This window comes from Scylla paramamosain, chromosome 21 (genome assembly GCF_035594125.1).
Source record: "Scylla paramamosain isolate STU-SP2022 chromosome 21, ASM3559412v1, whole genome shotgun sequence".
In the NCBI taxonomy this organism is placed as follows: domain Eukaryota; kingdom Metazoa; phylum Arthropoda; class Malacostraca; order Decapoda; family Portunidae; genus Scylla; species Scylla paramamosain.
The window spans coordinates 2,297,766-2,318,780 of record NC_087171.1 but is presented as its reverse complement, the minus strand read 5'-3'; the positions used below and the strand labels follow the sequence as shown (position 1 = coordinate 2,318,780).

The window sequence follows — 21,015 nt, the reverse complement described above, 5'->3', positions numbered from 1 at the left end:
GGACTATAATACAAGACCAAAATTCATCTTGGATAAAAGTAACTAGTGGTGTCCCACAGGAGTCAGTGTTGGGACTGATAATGTTTGTAATATATATGAATGACATAAATGAAGAAATAGATAGTTATATGAACTTATTTCCAGATGATGCTAAGCTGATGAGAAGGGTAGAAAATGTAAATGACTGTATGGTACTGTAAGATGATTTAAATAAGATAAATAGATGGAGTAAATCTTGGCAAATGGAATTCAATTTAAGTAAATGTAAAGTAATGGAGTTTGTTAAGAGTAAGAAGAGAATACAATATCATTATGAGATGGATGGTGTGAAGTTAAAGAAATCAAAAGAAGAAATGGATTTGGGAGTAAGAGTTACTGAAAATTTGGCTCTGGACAGATACATTAATAAAATTACTGGAGAGATGATGAATTTGTTAAAAAGAGTAAAAATGGCATTCTCATATTTGGATGAAAGAATTATAAAAAATTGTTGATTTCCATGATAAGAACAAAATTGTAATATGCAGCAGTGGTGTGATCTCCTCATACAAAGAGGAATGCTGTAAAATTTGAAAGAGTACAAAGAGCAGTCACTAAGTTGGTTCCAGAGTTGAGCAAGTCAACCCATGAAGAGAGATTAAAAATGTTGGAAATTCCTACCCTTGAAAACAGGAGAGAGAGAGAGAGAGAGAGAGAGAGAGAGAGAGAGAGAGAGAGAGAGAGAGAGAGAGAGAGAGAGAGAGAGAGAGAGAGAGAGAGAGAGAGAGAGAGAGAGAGAGATTTGATAAACATTTATAGAATGATAAATGGTATTGAAAATGTGGACAAAAAATGTTTTATAAATTTAGACACAGAGTACAAGGGGACACAGCAAGAAGCTGAAGACAGCTAACTGTAGAAGAGACATCAAGAATTATAGTTTTCCTCATAGAAGTGTGAGCAAATGGAATGAACTCAGTGAAGATGTTGTCAGTGCTGTAGCTGTCCATGCTTTTAAGACCAAACTGGATAGATATAGAGATGGGATATTGTAAGATTACTTCCCTCCCATAAACCACAACTAGGTAACTACAACTAGGTAAATACACACACACACACACACACACACACACACACACACACACACACACACACACACACACACACACACACACACACATACACACACATGCGCACATTTGTGTGTGTGTGTGTGTGTGTGTGTGTGTGTGTGTGTGTGTGTGTGTGTGTGTGTGTGTGTTTTGTTCTTTCTCTCCCTCCCTCCCTTTCCCTTTCCTGACCTCCTCACCCTTCCCTCCCTCCTTCCATCAATGTCATCCCTCTCCACCCCCTCCTCTCTCTCTCTCTCTCTCTCTCTCTCTCTCTCTCTCTCTCTCTCTCTCTCTCTCTCTCTCTCTCTCTCTCTCTCTCTCTCTCTCTCTCTCTCTCTCTCTCTCTCTCTCTCTCTCTCTCTCTCTCTCTCTCTCTCTCTCTCTCTCTCTCTCTCTCTCTCTCTCTCTCTCTGAGAGAGAGAGAGGGCAGGGGTGGATGGGTGGATGGAGGGAGGAAATGGGGAGGGAAGGAGGGAAGGTAGAGGAGGAGAAGGGAAGGAGGGAAGGGAGAGGAGAAGAAGGGAAGGAGTGAAGGGAGAGGAGAAGAATGGAAGGAGAGAAGGGAGAGGAGAAGAAGGGAAGGGAAGGAAATGAAGGGAAAGGGAATGAAGGGAAAGGGAATGAAGGGAAAGGGAATGAAGGGAAAGAGAAGGAAAGAGAGAGAGAGAGAGAGAGAGAGAGAGAGAGAGAGAGAGAGAGAGAGAGAGAGAGAGAGAGAGAGAGAGAGAGAGAGAGAGAATTTTATTATTAGTAACAATATCTATGCTTATTGTACTACTGCTTCAACTCCACACTTATAGGCATAGGGTTACAGGCCTAGGCATTTGTACTAGTGCTGCATTAGACACACACTAATTATCAATTCTTTCAAGAAAAAAGTGTCTAATGTACTGGCAAATATGGTTGGTATTTATTAAAATATCACTGCATTATTGTATTTGTATGTTATAACAACCATGCATTGTTGTGTATGCTATTGTATATGGAGTTAGAGGCAGGTTTGTTGGAACAAGGGAAGAGTTTTCATGTAAATAACAGGGTATGTGTGAGAATTGGTGATGTGAGTTCTTCCCAGCCAGAGTAGGTTTCCGTCAAGGTTGTGTACAGTGACCATGATTCTATGTGGATATTGTGGTAAATGCAATGAGAGTTCCAGGCAGAGACCTGAGTTTGATCAGTGGTGAGGTGTGGGTATGGGATCTAAGTTGACTGATATTTGCTGATGATACATCTCTGGTGGCTGATTCAGAGAGGAACTTGAAAAGACCAGTAGAGAAGTTTGGGTGTTTTTCCAGGAGGAAGCTGATAGTGAATGTTGGTAAAAGTAAAGTAATGAAATGCTCAAAAAAAGATAAGTGGTGGCAGGATGGATAAGACAGGGAACAGGTGGAAAAGGTGGGTTGTTTCAAGTATTTTGGCTCAACATTTACAGTGAATGGAAGAGTTGAGACAGAGATGAAATATAGGGTGAAAAAGTAGGAAAAGTACTTGTTGGACTGAGAAAATTTCTTAAACATAGGACACTGGGTATGAGTGTAAAGAGACGGTTATAGGAGAGATAATGTTGCCTACTGAGCTGTGTGGTGCTGAAACATGGAACATGGGAGTAGAGGAGAAAAATGGTTGCATGTGTTGGAAAAGAAGTGCTTGAGGAGTATGTGTTGAGTAACATGGAGTGACAATAAAAAATGAGGAGGCAAGAACTGGTGTTTTGAGGAAGTTGTCTGGAAGGACAGATCAGCATGTGTTAAGATGGTTTGGGCATGTGGGAAGAATAGAGGACAAAAAAAACTAGTAAAGAGGATAATGAGGTCAGATGTGTGTGGTGAAAAGTTAAGAGGAAGGCCACACCTGATGTGGATGAACTGTATGAAGAGAGCACTGAATGAGAGAAAAATTACTTAACAGCAAGCAAGAGTGATTGTGTGTGATAGAGGTGAATGAAAGCAACAGTGGTGAGTGCACAAAAATGACACTCTTATCGATCTATGGGAAGAAGTGTGGGAACACTAAGGATTGTAGTTGGTGTGGGGATAGGCAACAGTCTCATTATGAATGGACAAGGGTAAACCATTACATGCTGTCAACAGGGGCTGACAGGACTAAGAGTGTGAGTATGTGGTACTTTGTTTGGGCCACCCTGTGTGGGATTGCTTCTTTGTATATAGATAGATAGATTGGAATTATTATTATTTTTTGTAATTATTATTATTATTATTATTATTATTATTATTATTATTATTATTATTATTATTATTATTATTATTATTATCATCATAAGCAACAGCAGCAGATGCATAAAGTTATTAGATATAGATCACTTGGAATGAATGCAGTGATAGAGTTGTGTGAGGGATTAACTATACTTTCTGAATTATACAGGGATGAAATTAGAATATGGGAGCAAAAAAAGAATGTTGATTTTAGCCACTGTCCAAGGGCAACAAAAATTATGAACCAAAAAAAGATCCACTTATTGCCAGTTCCCATACAGATGTCAAGATAGAATGGTCAACCTCCCTCTTGAAAGAGTTCAAGTCAGGAAGGAGGAAATATAGAAGCAGGCAGGGAGCTCCAGAGTTTACCAGAGAAAGGGATGAATGATTGAGAATACAGGTTAACTCTTGCATTAAAGAAGTGGACAGAATAGAGATGAGAGGAAGAAGAAAATCTTGTTCAGCAAAGCCACATGAGAAAAGGAGGCATGCAGCAAGGTAGCAACATCAGAAGAGCAGCTAGCATGAAAATAGGAGTAGAAGATAGCAAGAGATGCAACATTGCAGCAATGAGAAAGAACCTGAATACAGTCAGTTAGAGGAGAGGGGTTGATGAGATGAAAACCTTTTGATTCCACCCTGTCTAAAATAGCAATATGAGTGGAAGCCCCCCCTCCCTTTTGTGTGAAGCATACATACATGGACAGATAAGGTCCCTGTACAGAGTTAGCAGCTGGGTGGGGGAGGAGAGGGGGAGAAAAACTGGCTGAAATAACTCAGAATGCCTAACTTCATAGAAACTGTTTAAGCAAGAGATGAGATGTGAGGCTTCCAGTTTAGATCATAAGAAAAGAATAGACCAAGGATGTTAATTTTAGAAGGGGGGGTCAGTTGAGTGTCATTGAAGAAGAGGGGATAGTTATATGTAAGATTGTGATGAGTTGATCGATAGAGGAATTGAGTTTTTGAGGCATTGAACAATACTAAGTTTGCTCTACCCCAATCAGAAATTTTAGAGAGATCAGAAGTTAGGCATTCTGTGGCTTCCCTGCATAAGCAGTTTACTTCCTGAAGGATTGGATGTCTATGAAAAGATGTGGAAAAGTGCAGGGTGGTATCATTAGCATAGGAGTGGATAGGACAAGAAGTTTGGTTTAGAAGATCATTGATGAATAATTGGAAGAGAGTGTGTGACAGACCAGAATTCTGAGGAACACCACTGTTAATAAGCTTAGGAGAATAACAGTGACTATTTACCACAGCAGCAATAGAACTGTCAGAGAGGAAACTTAAGATGAAGGTACAGAGGGAAGGATAAAAACTGTAGGAAGCTAGTTTGGAAATCAAAGCTTTGCACCAAACCCTATCAAAATCTTTTGATATATCTAAAGTAACAACAGAAGTTTCACCAAAATCCCTAAAAGAGGATGACCAAGATTCAGTGAGAAAGCCAGATCACCAGTAGAGCAGTCTCAATGGAACCCATACTGGTGATCAATTAGAAGATTGTGAAGTGATAGATGTTTAGGAATCTTCCTGTTGAGGATAGATTAAAAAATTTTAGAGAGGCAGGAAATTAAAGCAATAGAACAGTAGTTTGAGGGATTAGAATGGTCACCCTTTTTTGGAACAGGCTGAATGTAGGCAGACTTCCTGCAGGAAGAAAAGGTAAATGGTGATAGACAGAGTTGGAAGAGTTTGACTAGGCAAGGTGCCTAGTCCTAATGTTCGGAGAACAGTGAAGGGGCTTCAGACACCTGTGTTTCACTGAGGAAAAGATGAGGTTTAGTAGAAGAGAGGTGGTATTCTGCAGATTGAAAATTAGGTCTAAAGCTGTGAATGTTGTAGAAGTTAATGAAGAAAAAATTGAAGGGGGTGTCAAGACACTTAGGGTTGATACCAGAAGAGTAGTCCCACCTGGGGACATTTCTGGTCCCCTCCCGAGACAGGGACTCTGAGACTGGTGTAAGAGTCGCCATATTGAATTAAAATTTTTGAGTGAAGGGTGTGTTTATAATCAGGTGCATGTAGTTTTGAGTGAAGGAAGAGAGTTATCTTTAGAGGGCAGGCTGTGACTGCCCCCATGTGATGTGAGACACAAAAGGAAACATTCAATGAGGTCACAGCTGGATTATTGATGAGTTCAAAGCACACCTGATCTAGTGCTTCACACCTCACTGGGAGTAATTATCATTTCAGCATGTGTCTGCTGCCCTCTCATATAGTAATATAAATGAGATGTGGGAAAAAACTTGTGTAGACTCTCATATATGGTTAAAGTGAAAAAGGAGAACAGGCATACAAGAACTGGTACTGAAAAGAATTTAGGTGATGAAAGGAAAGTGGCATAGATTAATAAAAGTCAGTATATAGAGGATACAACAAGGATGACATAAACAAATTTCTCAGGATTAGTTATCAAGATGAACAGGAAATAATGGGTTCAAGATTGAAAAGTTATTTTTTAAAGAGAGAAAGAAATTAGTCTTCATATAGAGTGGTAGATGAATGAAATAGACTCAGTAATCAGGTTGTTTGTGCTGAGTCATTAGGGAACTTTAAAAGTAGATTAAACAAATTTATGGATGAGGATGATAGGTGGAAATAGATAGGTATGTTTCATAGAGGGACTGCAACTTTCCTTATTTTCTTATGTTTTTTTTTATGAAAGGGGTGTTTTTGTGCAGTTCTGCTCTTGAGCCATGAATTGACTCATGGGATTATGTGGAACAATTATTTTATATTGTAATGGAATGTTTTGGCTAGTTGAGTTCTTGGTGACAAAAACATGAAAGTTAGATTTGAGACAATTTGGTAGCACAGATTTATGATTCCATATAAAATAAAAGAAAGTACTATAAATAGTTTTAAGAGCATAGGTATTTTATTTACCTGGAATTATATTCAAATAAATACTAATATATTTTTTTATTTATTTATTTATTTTTTTTTTTTACTTAGTTGTGGCTTATAGGGGCTGAGCTGTGCTCATGCAGTCCTATCTCCATATCTACACTTGTCTAGTTTTTCCTTAAAGTTGTGCACACTCACTGATACTACACCATGTGTTTATTTACCTATTTGTATTTACCTAGTTGTATTGTATAAGGCACAAGCCAAAGCTCATCTTGTCCTGTCTCCATAACCATATTTATCCAGTTTCTATTTAAACATGCGTACTCTGTTTGCCACAACCATTTCTTCCTTGAAATCATTCCAGATCTCACTAGTTTGATACGGGAAGCTGTATTTCTTGATGTTGCTTGAACATCCACTCTTCTTTATTTTCTTCCCATGCCCCCTTGTCTGTCTCTCTCCCTCCTTCATCTGTTGTACAAAGTAATTTCTGTCTATTCTTTCTATATTGTTTACTAATTTGTACATTGTTATCAGGTCTCCTCTTCCTCTCCTCTCTTGTAGTGTTGGTAATCCCATCTCCAAGTCTTTCTTCATAGCTTAAATCGTTCAATTCTGGTACCATCTTTGCCGCTATCCTCTGTATTCTTTCCAGTTACCAAATATCTTTTTTTCTATGTAGAGCCCAAACTACTGCTGTATTCTTTCCAGTTTCTATATATCTCTTTTTCTATGTGGAACCCAAGCTACTGGTGTATTCCAATTTAGGTCATGTCATGCTTATCATAATTTTCTTCATTTCTTTGTCTAAATAGTTAAGTGCTACCCTAATGTTTGTTAACAAGCTGGTTTTAGACCCAAATATTCTGTTTATGTGCCTTTCAGGTGATAATGTGTCCTGGATCATTACTCCCAAATCTTTTTCTTTATTAATTTTTGTTATTATTTCTCCTCCCATGAAGGTCTCTTTTTACTTTTTATGTTTTTTTAAGTGTGAATTCCATAACACCACTGCATATTCTAATGTGGGTCTTATGAATGATGTTATAAATTTTCTCATCATCTCTTCATCTATATATTTGAGTACTATTCTCATATTTGCCAATAAGGCATACATGCTTTCTGCCTTATGATTTATGTGATTATCTGGAGTTAGTTTATTATTTATTGTTACACTTAAATCTCTCTTTCTTGGACTCTTAATTTCCTAATAGCTTATTATTTATTGTTACACCTAAATCTCTCTCTTTCTTGGACTCTTAAGTTTTTTATTTCCTAATTTATATTTCCATTCTGGTCATGACTTGCTTCTTTCAAAATTCAGAACATGACATTTATCTGCATTAAACTCCATCGGCCATTTATCGCTCCATTTATTCAACTTATTAATGTCATCTTGCAGCTTTCTACGGCAGTCTTAATTTTTTACACTTCTTTGAATTTGGCATCATCAACAAACATGTTCATGTAGCTCCCATCTGCAGTTATCTCAGGCATATCATTTACATAAATCAGGAATATAATTGGTGCTAATACAGAGCCTTGCCTTGGTTACATCCTTCCAAGATTTACCTCTCAATGTTGTTTTCATTTTCCTTTCCTTTAGAAAATTTCCATTCATTTTAATAAGTTTCCTTGAATATCTTCATAGATTTCTAACTTCCAGGTAAGCCTCTGATGAGGAACCCTGTCAAAGGCTTTTTCTTTTAAATCCAGGTAAATACTATCGACCCATCCATCTATCTCTTAGTTTTTTCAGTTATTTTGGTGTAATAGCTTAACAAGTTTGATGCATAGGATCTTCCTTTTCTGAAACCAAATTGTTTATCTGATAATAATTTGCTACCTTTTATGTGATCTACCCAGTTCTTCCATACTATTCTTTCCATGACTTTACATACTAAACTTGCTAGAGAAACTGGCCTATGGTTGAGAGGGTTCTGTCTGTTTCCTTTCTTAAATAGCAGTACTATGTCCGCTCTTTTCCAGCTTTCTGGCTGCTTCCTCTGCTTTTGGCAATCTTGCATTAATACGTTCAATGGTTTACTTAATTCTTTTGCACATTCCTTCAATACCCAGCAGGAAATGGCATCAGGATCCATAGTTTTGTTTTAGTCCAATGCTTTCATCTCTGCTTCTATTTCTTCACTACTTATACTAAGCTATCCATTGTTTCTTTTCCTGGACCTCTATTTTGCTCTTTCAGAAATGCGTTTTCATTTTGTAAATACTGATTAGAGTTTCTCATTTAGCATCTCACATATAATATTTTTTTCCTTCATCTGTCAGACACTGAATTTTGTCTTGCATTTTAGTCTTGCTTTTAACATAACTATAGAATAGCTTGGGTTCATGTTTACATTTGTTTATTATGTCCATTTGATATTCAGTTTCTGCTTCTTTTCTCTTCTTTGTGTATTTATTCTTTGCACTTTTGTATTTCTCATAGGCCCTTTCTCCTCCACGTCTTCTGCATCTATTCCACAATAAATCTGTTTTTTTTTCTTGCAGCAATGCAGTTACTGTCTAACCATTTTTTTTATCATTACCGTCTGTTTTTTTTGGAAGGGATGTACTGTATCTTCTGACTTTTTATTGTAAATTTCACAAAACTTTGTATCTTTTATATCCATTTGTTCTTCCCATTTTATTGAATGAAAATATTTTCTTAGTTCTTCATTATTTACTCTTTTGTAATTAAGCTGTCTTTTTGGTTAATTTTCTAGTACATCATATGCCACTATGAAGTCCCATGTCAGTACTACATGATCACTTTTCCCTAATGGTGGGAGGTACACAGTATTTTCTATTTCATTATCTTTTCTAATAAAGAGTAATTCTAGTAATGATGGTTGATCCATGCCCCTCATTCTTGTATATCATATAATATGCTGTGTTAATAAGTGATCTTATACAAGTTCTAGTAATCTGTTATTCCATTGGTATTCTGAATTTTTTATTTTGCATTTACTTCAGTCTATATCACAATTAAAATTTCCAGTTAATATTAGTCTTTTTTATTTGTCTTCCATGTTTCGAAGCATTGCTCCTATGGTTTCCTCAGTAAAATCTTCTAACTCATTGTACTCTTCCATTTCCCAAGCTCTTGTCCTTGAAGGTATATATAATGTTGCTACCATTATTTTTCTCAATAGCTGCTAATTCAACTTTGTTTGATGTGTCAAATTCAACTTCTTTTGCTTTTAAGTCTTTACTGGTCAGTATCATGAGTCTTCCTCCATATTTATGTTCCGTGGTCAGATATCTGGCTGACAGACATTTGGCTGAACTGACTTTTGGCCGACAGACATTTGGCTGAACAGACATTTGACCAAACTGACATTTTTTTGATATATTACTTTCAATTTTAAGGTGTTACAAACTCTAATATGCAATTACACCACCTTTCATCACCCCTTTCTGCCTCATGGATCACCACTGCAACACCTCTTCTCTTCAACTCCTTATTTTCTTGTAGAGAAGCCTCGACTCAAAGCTTCGAAAGCCCAAACAAGCTGACATAACTTACTCGCTGGTTCGCTCCCAGTAGCAGTTACACCACTCACGCTTTCTTCACTCCCTTTCTACCTCGTGTGTCAGTGCAACACCTCCTTTCTTCACCTCCTTATTTTTCCACATGGAGCAGCCTTGACTCAAAGCTTCAAAACCCCAAGCAAGCTCTGATATTACTCGATGATTCGCCCCTAGTAACACCTTCAAGTATCGAACAGACACAGACAGAGAGAGAGGCTTCCTAAAGGGCACTTTCAATGTGGCCTTCCATCCATTCCCATCAACCCAGTGTGTGTATGTGTATATATATATATATATATATATATATATATATATATATATATATATATATATATATATATATATATATATATATATATATATATATATATATATATATTAAACCTTTTAAGACCATGGAACTCATACCAATGACAAGAGAAGGAAGAAAACTTTTGCTTGATGGCTACACCTACAATGTTGATAAGCAAAAAAAGACAGTATAACATACTGGCGATGTGAATACAAAGGAAGGTGTGGAGGACAACTAGAAACAGAAGACAAAGTTGTTGAAGGAGAAGCAAGTAAGCATTCACATCCACCTGATGCTGGATGCAATCTGTCTTTGAAAACAGTACAAAAAATTAAAGGAAGATGCAAACAGTCAGAGGAAGTGACCAATTATAATACAAAACTGCATTAATGAGTACCCACTTGATGCTACAGGTGCTCTTCCTAAAAAAACACTGGCAAAAATGGCGTGTAAACAACGCAAGACACCAGATGAATACATTTTAACTGATGATTTACAGAAATCAATTAGAAGAGATTTGATTATCTATGAAAGTGACATCCTGCTAATTCTATCAATGCTTCAAAATTTACAGCTTCTTGCTTTTAAAGACAACTGGTTGTGTGAAGGAACTTTTGATTCTGCGCCATTAGGCTTCCAGCTGTATACAATACATGTTATGATGGATGAGAGCCATACTATTCCCTTAGTATGCTGTATTGCCAGGAACAAAAACCAAGCAAGTTATGATTTGATTTTTAACACCCTTAAACAAGTAAGACCAGGTCTTAATTCTTTGTCAATCACTATTAATCATGAAAAGGCAGCTCTTAATAGCATCTCTGTTTGCTTCCCAAACACAAACATTTATGGATGTTTTTTTTCATTTTGGACAGTGTTTATGGAGAAAATACAAGAATTTGGACTACAGGCTTGGTATAATGACCCAACAAATGCACCAATTGTGAAGCATGTTCAAGCTTTAGCATTTGTGCCAGTTAATGACGAAAGTTTCAGTGAATTTGTCTCATCTCTAGATGATGAAACTGATGAACTTCTCTGTGAATTTCTTGACTACTTTAAAGTGACATGGATTGGTGTTATACAATGTGGAAGATGATAAAGACCAGTGTTTGAACTCAGTATGTGGAACACAACAGAGAGAACTATAAATGGCATTCCACGACAAGAACTCAGTATCTGGAATACAACAGAGAGAACTATAAACAGCATTCCACAGACAACAAACTCTTTAGAAGGATGGCACAGAGCTTTTGAGCAGAGAATGGCAATCACTCACCCAACTCTTTGCCATCTGGTTTCAAAACTAAGAAAAGAGCGGTCAGATTGGGAGTTGACAATTGAGCCAGTGGAATTAGGAGTAGAGTTAAGAAAACCAAAGAAGAAGCACCAGTTATTAAACTCAAGACTGAAGTCTCTCACTGAGAAGTATAATTAGTATCAAAGAATTGATTTCTTGAGACCAATTGTCCACAGTCTAAATATTTGTGATCTTTGATTTTTATAGTATATGTTTTTAAAGAAATTTCCTTAAGATTAATAACTTTTAAACTTTTCTCATGTATAGTAAAGATTTGCTTTTTGCTTTTTAATCTTTTTAACTCTTTGGCCAAATGTCTGGTCAGTTCAGCAAAAAGTCTGTCTGTCTTTAAAACTGAAAGTAATATATCAAAAAATATGTCAGTTCTGCCAAGTGTTTGTTTGCCCAAGTTTCTGTTTGGTCAAATGTCTGTTGGCCAAATGTCCATCAGCCAAATGTCTGTTGGCCAAATGTCCGTCGACCAAATGTCAGTTTGGCTGAATGTCCTTTGGTGAAATCTGTCATCCAAATGTCTGTCGGAGAAATGTCTGGGAACCTTTATGTTCTTTTATCTTTTCTCTGTATCTTATGATCATTCAAGTTCACTGTAGCATTTGATAATGACAGTTTTAACTTAGTCTCACTGAGACATATTATCTGTGGTTTGTCCTTTTCTGTTTTATCCTTAAGTTCATTTAATTTAGATACCAACCCATCAGCATTTGTGTACACCATTTTTAACTTTTAATTTTACTTCAGCAACCCACCGCTATTGCTGGAGAGGCTCCACATGAGATATACAAAGATCAAGGTACCGACAGTGACGCTTTGTTCTCGGTACAGGCAAGACGTGTTTGTCTTACTGCGGCGGTTTGCCATTGTGGCATTAGTTACCCGTTATCTGAATTTCAGAGCGGGTTGGCACTTATTTTACACCTTACTCACTTTGTTTTACCTTACTTTATTACCCCGTGATCCTGTTGGAGCGGGAAGAGTGCCTGGTGTTCCTTTCCTGTTATCCATGAGGAGCGGGAGGACACGGTGTTGAACAAGGTGAGGTTATGCACACGTGTTACCTGTTATTCAAACTTGGAGCAGGTTCTCATTTATTCATTGTCTATTGTTTTTTACTAGTGTGTTGTGGGTGTTATACTGTGCCTTTGTCTCGGTGTTTTTCCCCATTATCTACATTTGGGAGCAGGTGAATGTAAACAAGCGGCCATGGCGCGATTATTTCTTTGTGATTGCTGGCCCGTGGTGCAGGTTTTAAGGTTCGATTTGATTATATCCCGTTATCTGTATTAAGAGCGGGCTGAACTAAGATTATTTTGTCTGTGTTTTTTCCCCGTTATCTCTCAGGAGCGGGACAGGTGACAGAGTGTACTGTTGTGAAGGAGTTTGGTTCATCAATATGTCTTCCTCGGGGGATTCTACACCTCCAAGAAGCGGTTCTTCACATTCTTGTGGAAGCCGACTCTATTCGTCCACTAGGCATAAAAAGAGGAAGAATATCCAACGGTCTGGGGCCTCTGCTAGGGAGGATGAAGTTGCAAGTGATCGTGTGTCTAAGATGGACGCCCGACCACCAGCTAGCCAGTCTGGAGATGTTAACAATACTACGTTATCCAAGTTTTTTGAGGCTTGGGCTGCACTTCAGGAAGATGTGAATAAACTTAAGAGTGACAGAGGTGCCAGGGCAAGTGTTGGTTCTGAGCCTGGCACATCAGGCATCAGATCTGGGCCAGCACAGGACTTAGGGGGTACTCATGAGATTTCTGCCTCCCCTCCCCCTTCTTCCTCTGGTGCATTTTCTGGCTTTAGATCACAAGAAATGAGTGCTGAAGAAGGTGAGATTGAAGATGAAGCTCCTTCGGGCAGTATTCTGTTACAAGCAGCTAAGGCCTATGTGCCTATGGATGACTGTTCTGAAGCTATTGAAGAACCGATTGCTGCAATGGTGAATCACTGGTTTTCTCATGGTTTGAAAGAGGAAGACCATAAGGAGATTTTGGCAGATGAGGCTTCTAAACGTCCTAGAAACTGTAAGGCACTTATCCCAGTCGAGTGCAACTCACAAGTGCTGGATGCCCTACCCACTGAGGCAAAGAAAGCTGATTTCCGACTGAAGGAAATTGGTAAGGATATAACTAAGGCTGCCACTATTATGGTTAAATCACTTACTGTTCTGGACAAGTTTGCCAATGAGGAGCAGAATCAGGTTATTGGTCATGAGGTGGCTATGCTTAATGGTGCCTTGGGGTTGTTAGGGCATGCAAACTTTAAACTGAATATGAATAGACGTTTTTTTCTCAAACGAGAGATAAACCAAAAGTATGCGCACTTATGCACTGATAAGACTCCTGCGACTGGCTTACTGTTTGGGGATGATCTTACTCAAGCTACCAAACAGATTGAGGAGGCCGAAAGGCTGAAGAACAAGTTTACCCAGAAGGGGGCAACATTATGGGAAGCCAGCTTTCCGGGGTATGTCTACCCGGTTTAAACCTTACGGCTTACACAAACCTGCCACCAGAGGGGACGGCCGCCCTTCTTATCACAGAGGGAACTCCTCTTCAAAAAAAACCCAAGGGGCCGGGGATACTACAATCCCTGGCAGTAATTCAGGTAAGGAATGACTTTGAAGCGGGTCAGCTTCATAAGTTTATTGGTGAATGGTGCAAACTTACTAGTGATCCTTTCATTTTGGATATTGTTAAACATTGCCATCTTGAGATTGATGAACAGAACATTACTCATTTATTTTCTGAGGAAGTGGAATACAAATTTAGTGATGAGGAGAAAGTTATTATGACTAATGAAATAGATAAATTGTTGAGCCAGAAGGTTATCAAAGAGACTCACAGACAGGTGGGCCAGATTATTTCACCAGTTTTCTTGAGAGAGAAAAAAGAGGGTGGCTACAGGTTGGTGCTTAATTTGAAGAAACTCAACAAATTCATGAATTACATCCATTTCAAAATGGAAAATTTTGAGCAGGCAATTAGGCTAATCAGTTCAGGCGCTTTCATGGCTTCGGTGGATCTGAAGCATGCTTATTATTCAGTCAAAATTGCAGAGGAGCAGCAAAAATACCTTTGTTTTAAATGGGCAGGGAAGATATACCAATTCACTTGCCTTCCTAATGGTGCTTCTGCAGGTCCTCGTCTTTTCACTAAACTTTTGAAGCCGATTTTTTCTTTTTTGAGATTGAAAGGCTACACCATTACTTCCTTTATAGATGATACTCTTATGTGTAGCAAGTCAGTTGAGGATTGTGTTGCTTGTTTAAAGGATACTGTGGAAATTTTGCAAAATGTGGGGTTTTGTATTAATGTGGACAAGTCAGTTTTGGTGCCTACAAAACGCATAGAATATCTTGGCAACATCATCGATTCTGAAGCCATGACTGTCACACTCCCTGCTCGTAGAGTGAAGAAGATTGTGGAAAGTTGTTCATCCTTGGCCAGTAGAAATAAGGCAAAGATCAGAGAGGTAGCTTGGGTAGTTGGCATGTTGGTAGCTGCCATTCCGGCCGTTGAATTAGGTAAGCTCCATTACAGAATTTTAGAAAAGGCCAAAATTGGTGCATTAAAGATAGGAAAGGGCAACTTTGACAAATTTATGACTATCTCAAAGGAAATGAAAATGGAGCTGAGTTGGTGGATCTCTGAAGTAGGTACGCAAGTTCGGAAAATTATTCGGACTGCTCCTTCTGTTGAAGTTTTTACTGATGCCTCAGATTTAGGTTGGGGTGGTTGTGTATTAAAGCATTCCACCAATGGTAAATGGACAACAGAAGAAAGTTGCCTACACATTAATGCAAGGGAACTCAAGGCCATCTTGTTTACCCTTCAATCTTTTGCTTACTTGCTTAAAGGCTGCCATGTTAAAGTTATGTGTGATAATACCACAGCCATTGCTTATGTTAATGAGATGGGTGGAACTAAATCACTAGTGTGTAACTCTATCTGCATTGATATCTGGAATTGGTGTATTTCCAATGACATCTGGATTACTTGTGCACACATACCAGGAAAGAAGAATGTGTTGGCGGATGAAGCCTCTCGTAATTTTAATGACAAACATGAATGGAAACTTAATCCAGAGATTTTTAAAGAGTTGTGTGTAGTTTTTGGAACTCCCTCCATTGACTTATTTGCTTCTCGCTTAAACAAGCAAATAGATTGTTTTTGCTCGTGGAGACCTGATCCTGAAGCAAAGCATGTGGATGCGTTCACATTAAATTGGGCCAGTTTCGATCTGATTTACCTTTTCCCACCATTTTCTCTCATTACTAGGTGTCTACAGAAAATGAGGGAGGAGAGAGCCAAGGGGTGGATGGTTGTTCCAATGTGGAATTCCCAACCTTGGATGGGCCCTCTTCTGCAAATGTTGATCAAGGCCCCCAGGCTCATCACTCAGAAAACAAATGTACTACGACATCCCTCATCAGCGGAAGAACACCCGATTATGACCCACACCCAATTGATGGCATGTCTTTTGTCAGGCAACAACTTAGAGGGAGAGGTGTATCGTCAGAAGGTACAGAGATTATCATGGCATCGTGGAGACCAGGTACGATGCGGCAATATAGACCACACATTAAAAGATATTCATCATTTTGTGATAGATGGAATATCAATCCCTCTACTCCGTCTGTAATTAGTGTTTTGAATTTCCTTTCGGAGACATTTCATAGAGGGGTGGGGTATGAGTCTGTTAACACAGCAAGAGGTGCTCTCTCTGCTTTAGGCATTACGTTGGAAGGATGTAGAGCTGGGAATCATCCACTTATCAATAGGTTTATGCGTGGTGTGTTTAACTTGAGACCCTCTTGCCCTAGGTATGCTGAAACCTGGGATGTGCAGCCAGTATTGCAGAAGCTGAGGTCCATGAGCCCATTACAAGACCTATCTTTGAAATCTTTAACTTTGAAATTGGTGATGCTTATGGCATTGACTCAAGCTGCAAGAGTACAGACCTTACATTTATTATTGTATTCCAATGCTATTATTGATAACAATTCTGTATCTCTTTTGTTAGGGGGCAACATTAAGCAGTGTCGTCCAAAGTTTAATGTGAGAATGCTTAAGTTTCATGCTTACGTATTTACCTGATTCTAGAATGTGTGTTGTAAATACCTTGAAGGAATATATTAACAGAACGGAGAATCTGAGAAAGGAATTTGGGAAGGATAATGGGAAACTCCTCATCAGTGTGGTGAAGCCACATAAAAGTGTTTCCAAAGATACAGTGGCAAGGTGGATTAAAACTGTTCTTGTCGACTGTGGTATCAATACTAAGAAATTCACGGCTGGCAGTGTTCGACCAGCCTCTGCTTTCAAGGCCAAAGCCATGGATGTCCCAGTTAACATTATCTTATCTAAGGCAGGTTGGACTCAGGAGACAACCTTTGCTAAACACTATAATAAGGAGATCACTCAGGTTTCAGATTTTTTTCAAGAGGCCATACTGGATTCTGTATTGTAATGTTAACAGGTTTCTCTATTCATTTGCGTTGGATCTCAATTGACATATTTTGTTTGTTTTATACATGTACTATATGTTTTTGTAAGGGACATATCTGTTTAAGGAGGAGGATTTTTCATACAATGAAGTTGGGATACATATTTAGTTTGTTTAATTTTCAATCACTCACTTGGAGAACGTTAAGGATTGTGTAGTTCTGAGAGTACACCCACATGGCTTTGAAATCTCATGTGGAGCCTCTCCAGCAATAGCGGTGGGTTGCTGAAGTAAAATTATAGAAGTACATGTGACTTACCATGGGTCAGTTGAAATGTGCTTCGGATTTTGCGAAGCAAGCCACCGCTGCTGGAGAGAGCTTTCACATGCCCACCACTCCCACCCTTCGGAAAGATGGGCTTTTGACTTTGTGTTTCTCTTTCCGACGGGCATTTTTCGGGAACTTGTGGCATGTGGGTGGCTCTCAGCTCTTTAAAGTCTGTCGGTACCTTGATCTTTGTATATCTCATGTGAAAGCTCTCTCCAGCAGCGGTGGCTTGCTTTGCAAAATCCGAAGCACATTTCAACTGACCCATGGTAAGTCTCATGTACTTCTATAATTTTTGTCTACATTTTTTGAAACTTGGTTTCTATTGTGTGCATTTACATAGTGATTTAAAGGAGGAGGAGTCTAAGCTCATTCTGTCCTGTCTCAATATCTACTCTTACACAGTTTTTCCTTAAAATCATGTATAGTTATTGCATTTACTACTTTTTTTGAAGCTCATTCCAAATTCCTGCAGCCCTTTGCGGGAAACTTTTTAATATCCCTTCCACACATACCGTTCTTCACCTTCTTCTCATATCCTCATGTGCTTCTAAAGTCTCTCACCACCAAATCACTGCAGTTTGATTTTTCATAGCCTGACAAAATCTGGTGTAAGGAAATCAGGTCACCCCTCTCTCTTGTCTCTTCCAAGGTGGGTTTCTTTAGTCTCTCTTCATATGAAAAGTCTAATAGGGTTGGAGGCAGCATTGTTGCTGCTCATTGTATTCTCTCTAATTTCTCTATGTCCCTTTCAGTGCTGGGTGACCATATCACTGCCACATATTCCAAACAAGGTCTTATCATTGTCACAATTAAATTCCTAATCATCTCTTCATCCAGATAGTTGAATGCTTCTCTTATGTTTCTCACCAGACTATATGTTTCCCCCTGTCTTCCTTCTTACATGTACACCTCTGGGGACAGCTTATCAGTGACAGTAATTCCAAGGTCTTTCTCTTCACTCTTCACTTTTATTTCCTCACTAACCAGTTTATAACTGAAGACTGGCCTCACACAACTATGCCCAAACTTCAACACTCCACATTTTTTTTTTTACATTAAACTCCATTTTCCAATTGCCACTCCAATCCCAAATCACATTCAAATCTCCCTGTAGAGCTTCAATCCTCTATCCTCTCCACTTTTCTCATCAGTTTTACATCATTAGCAAATAGACTCATGTAGCTATTCAACCCCTTCCATCATATGGTATACATAGATAGCAAACATAAATGGTGCTAGTACTGACTCCTGTGGGACACCACTAATTACCTCTCTCCATGATGACTTCCTATCTTTGACCATTGTTCTCATTTCCCTTCCCCTCAGAAAGTCACTTATCCAATATAGAAGTGCTCCTCTTAGCCCACCAAACATTTCTGATTTCCACAGCAGTCTCTTGTGGGGCACCTTATCAAACAATTTATGTCTAAAAAAACAATCTGCCTATCCCTCTTTCTTGTACTATATCTATGACTCCGGAGTAGAAGCACATTAAATTCATCATACACAGCCATCCTTTTCTAAATCCAAATTGTCTGTCCATTAATATCTCTCTCTTTTCCTGATATTCACTCCATCTCTGCTTCACTATTCTTTAACACATTTTTGCCACTACACTTGTTAATGACACCGGTCTATAACACTATGTAACAAAATTTCACTTTTGTCTTGTCCTTGGCCCCAAACCATAACTTTCCAGTTGTTTTCATCTAAAAAAAATAGAAAAAAAAAGTTATTTTGATCCTAAAACTTTGCTTTTGTGGTTAGAACAGTGAATTTACATTTTTGCCTTCTTTCATTATAGTATGGGTTACTATTGGTTTTCATGTCAGGTAAAGACCTTTGCAAAATCTCAGTTGCTTATCTAATTGCTTTTGAAATGTTGCAAATAAGTTAAAACAATAAAAGAATATAAAGTGTTCTAAAGATTTTGAATTTTAAAAAGATCATTCTTGAACTGACCAGATCTAGCAAGAAATTGTTCATATTTAGAAGAATTTGCTTACATTTCAGAAATCTCAAATCTTCCAGAATGTTCTGGAAGTTTTTAGAATATTTTAGAACATTCTATACAATGTAAACATTTCCAGAATATTCTAGAGCTTTTTAGAATACAGTAGAAATATGTGGAAGTATCAAGAATTTTCTAGAATGATTCAGAATATTTTAAAGTAGGTTCAAGAATATTCTAGAGAGATGGAATGATAACATTCTGGGACACATTATATAAAGACTAAGAATATTCTAGAGTACTGCTTGACAGTATAAAAGTAGGGGCTTGCAGACCACCAATCAGTTCTGCTTTGGCTGCCTGAGGAGACACATCACAAGAGGGTGCAATCATTCTCCAAATGCATTCTGCTACACGTGATCAATTCATCAAGACAAGAGCAAAGAAGTTCTCTGTGATATCATCTGGAAAAATGGTGAAATTTAGCTATTTTTAGGGCAAAAAATCATTCTAAAAACCACAATAATGGACATTTTCTATTGATTTGCAATGAAAAGAATTAAAAAATAGCACTTGCTTATCAAAGACATAAACCATGTTACATAATATAATTAGATAGTTCTTCTTTGTTTCCATTTTTATATATGGGAATTATATCTGCTTTTTTCCAATCTTTGGGCACCACTCCTTCCCTTAATGAAGTTATGATGAGTTTATAAACCTTGTGTGCAAGTTGATCTCTGCATTCCTTCAACTCCCAATTAAATACTCCATCAGGTCCCTGCACCTTCCTCACATCCAAGTCTTCCATCATTGTTCTTACCTCATCCACTGTTACCTCAATCTCACTCAGTCCTCCTACTGACACATTTGTCATCACTGGTCTATCAAATGTTCCCTTTTCAGTGAAGACACTTTGAAAGTAGTCGTTCAAAACTTCTGCAATTTCTGTTTCTTGCTCAACATGCGTACCATTTATTTTCGGTTTGCTTAAACCCTTCTTGTTCTTCATTTTACCATTCACATATCTATAGAACATCCTTGGTTCATTATTACATCTGTCCATAATATCTTTTTTATGATTCTTTATTTCTTCTCTCCTTACTTTTGAGTATTCATTTCTGTCCCTTTTATATTTTTCCCAGGCCTCACTTGTTTTCCTTTTCTTCCATTTGATCCAGGCCAGATTTCTCTTCCTCCTTGCTTCCTCACATTGTTTATTAAACTACTCCTGCTTCTTAACCTCTTGTTTCCTTATCTTTGAGACAAATCTCCTTACACCCTCATTGTGTATGTTTATAAATTCTGCCCATTTATCTTCTATTCCATTTGCTTTGTCAAATTGATTCCAGTCCACTTGCTCAAAGTAATTCCTCAATTTTCCAGTCTGTTCTTCCATAGTTGAATCTTTTTATTCTATGGTACTCATTCTTTTGTATCTTTCCTCCTACTCTCAATGAGCACTCCATCACCACATGATTACTTTTACCTATTGGACATTTATAGTTTATATCCTTGACGACTTCAAGTTCTTCCTTAAAAATTAAATCTAGCCTTGAGGGTTCGTCTTCTCCTCTGAACCTTGTATTCTCTTCCATCCTTTGTGTCAATGAATTCTCTATTGCCATCCTTAGCAACTCTCCTCCCTAAGACTTGCTCCTGTCTGCTGACCACTCTTCCCACCTAACCTCTTTGCAGTTGAAATCTTCTGTAATCATTAGATTGTCTGTGCTTGCCATCATGTCTTCCACACATCTTTGTGTATCCTCTAATTTAGCTTTGTATTCCACAATCCCACAGGAATTTGTTTCAGGAAGAATATATACCACTACAAAGTCTCTTTTTCCACCTTCTCTTACACACCATCTTTAATTGCTTCAGCCAGTTCATAATCACAATTAGTCTCATGAGGCAATAAATCCTTTCTCACCAAAATCATTACTTCAACTCGTTTTTCACTTTTGTTTCTCAGCCATAC

General features: G+C 38.0%; 3 protein-coding genes across 5 annotated transcripts in view; all 3 read left to right on the top strand.

Moving 5' to 3' along the window:
* Positions 1–21,015, top strand: part of LOC135110854 (tRNA endonuclease ANKZF1-like) — a 169,324-nt gene that overhangs the window by 109,464 nt on the left and 38,845 nt on the right. The window lies entirely within an intron of this gene.
* LOC135110856 (uncharacterized) lies at positions 1,522–16,919 on the top strand. The gene is made up of 3 exons (XM_064023464.1): positions 1,522–12,342; positions 12,649–13,914; positions 15,588–16,919. Exon 2 carries the CDS (start codon positions 12,701–12,703, stop codon positions 13,790–13,792), a length of 1,092 nt encoding a protein of 363 aa, XP_063879534.1. The 5' UTR covers positions 1,522–12,342; positions 12,649–12,700; the 3' UTR covers positions 13,793–13,914; positions 15,588–16,919.
* Positions 13,921–16,919, top strand: LOC135110855 (uncharacterized). The gene is made up of 2 exons (XM_064023463.1): positions 13,921–15,864; positions 16,133–16,919. Exons 1-2 carry the CDS (start codon positions 14,098–14,100, stop codon positions 16,139–16,141), a joined length of 1,776 nt encoding a protein of 591 aa, XP_063879533.1. The 5' UTR covers positions 13,921–14,097; the 3' UTR covers positions 16,142–16,919.

What these genes read in the sequence shown, in the direction of transcription:
- LOC135110856 (XM_064023464.1), top strand. Translation starts at nt 12,701, where the DNA reads ATGTCTTCCTCGGGGGATTCTACACCTCCAAGAAGCGGTTCTTCACAT.
- LOC135110855 (XM_064023463.1), top strand. Translation starts at nt 14,098, where the DNA reads ATGACTAATGAAATAGATAAATTGTTGAGCCAGAAGGTTATCAAAGAG.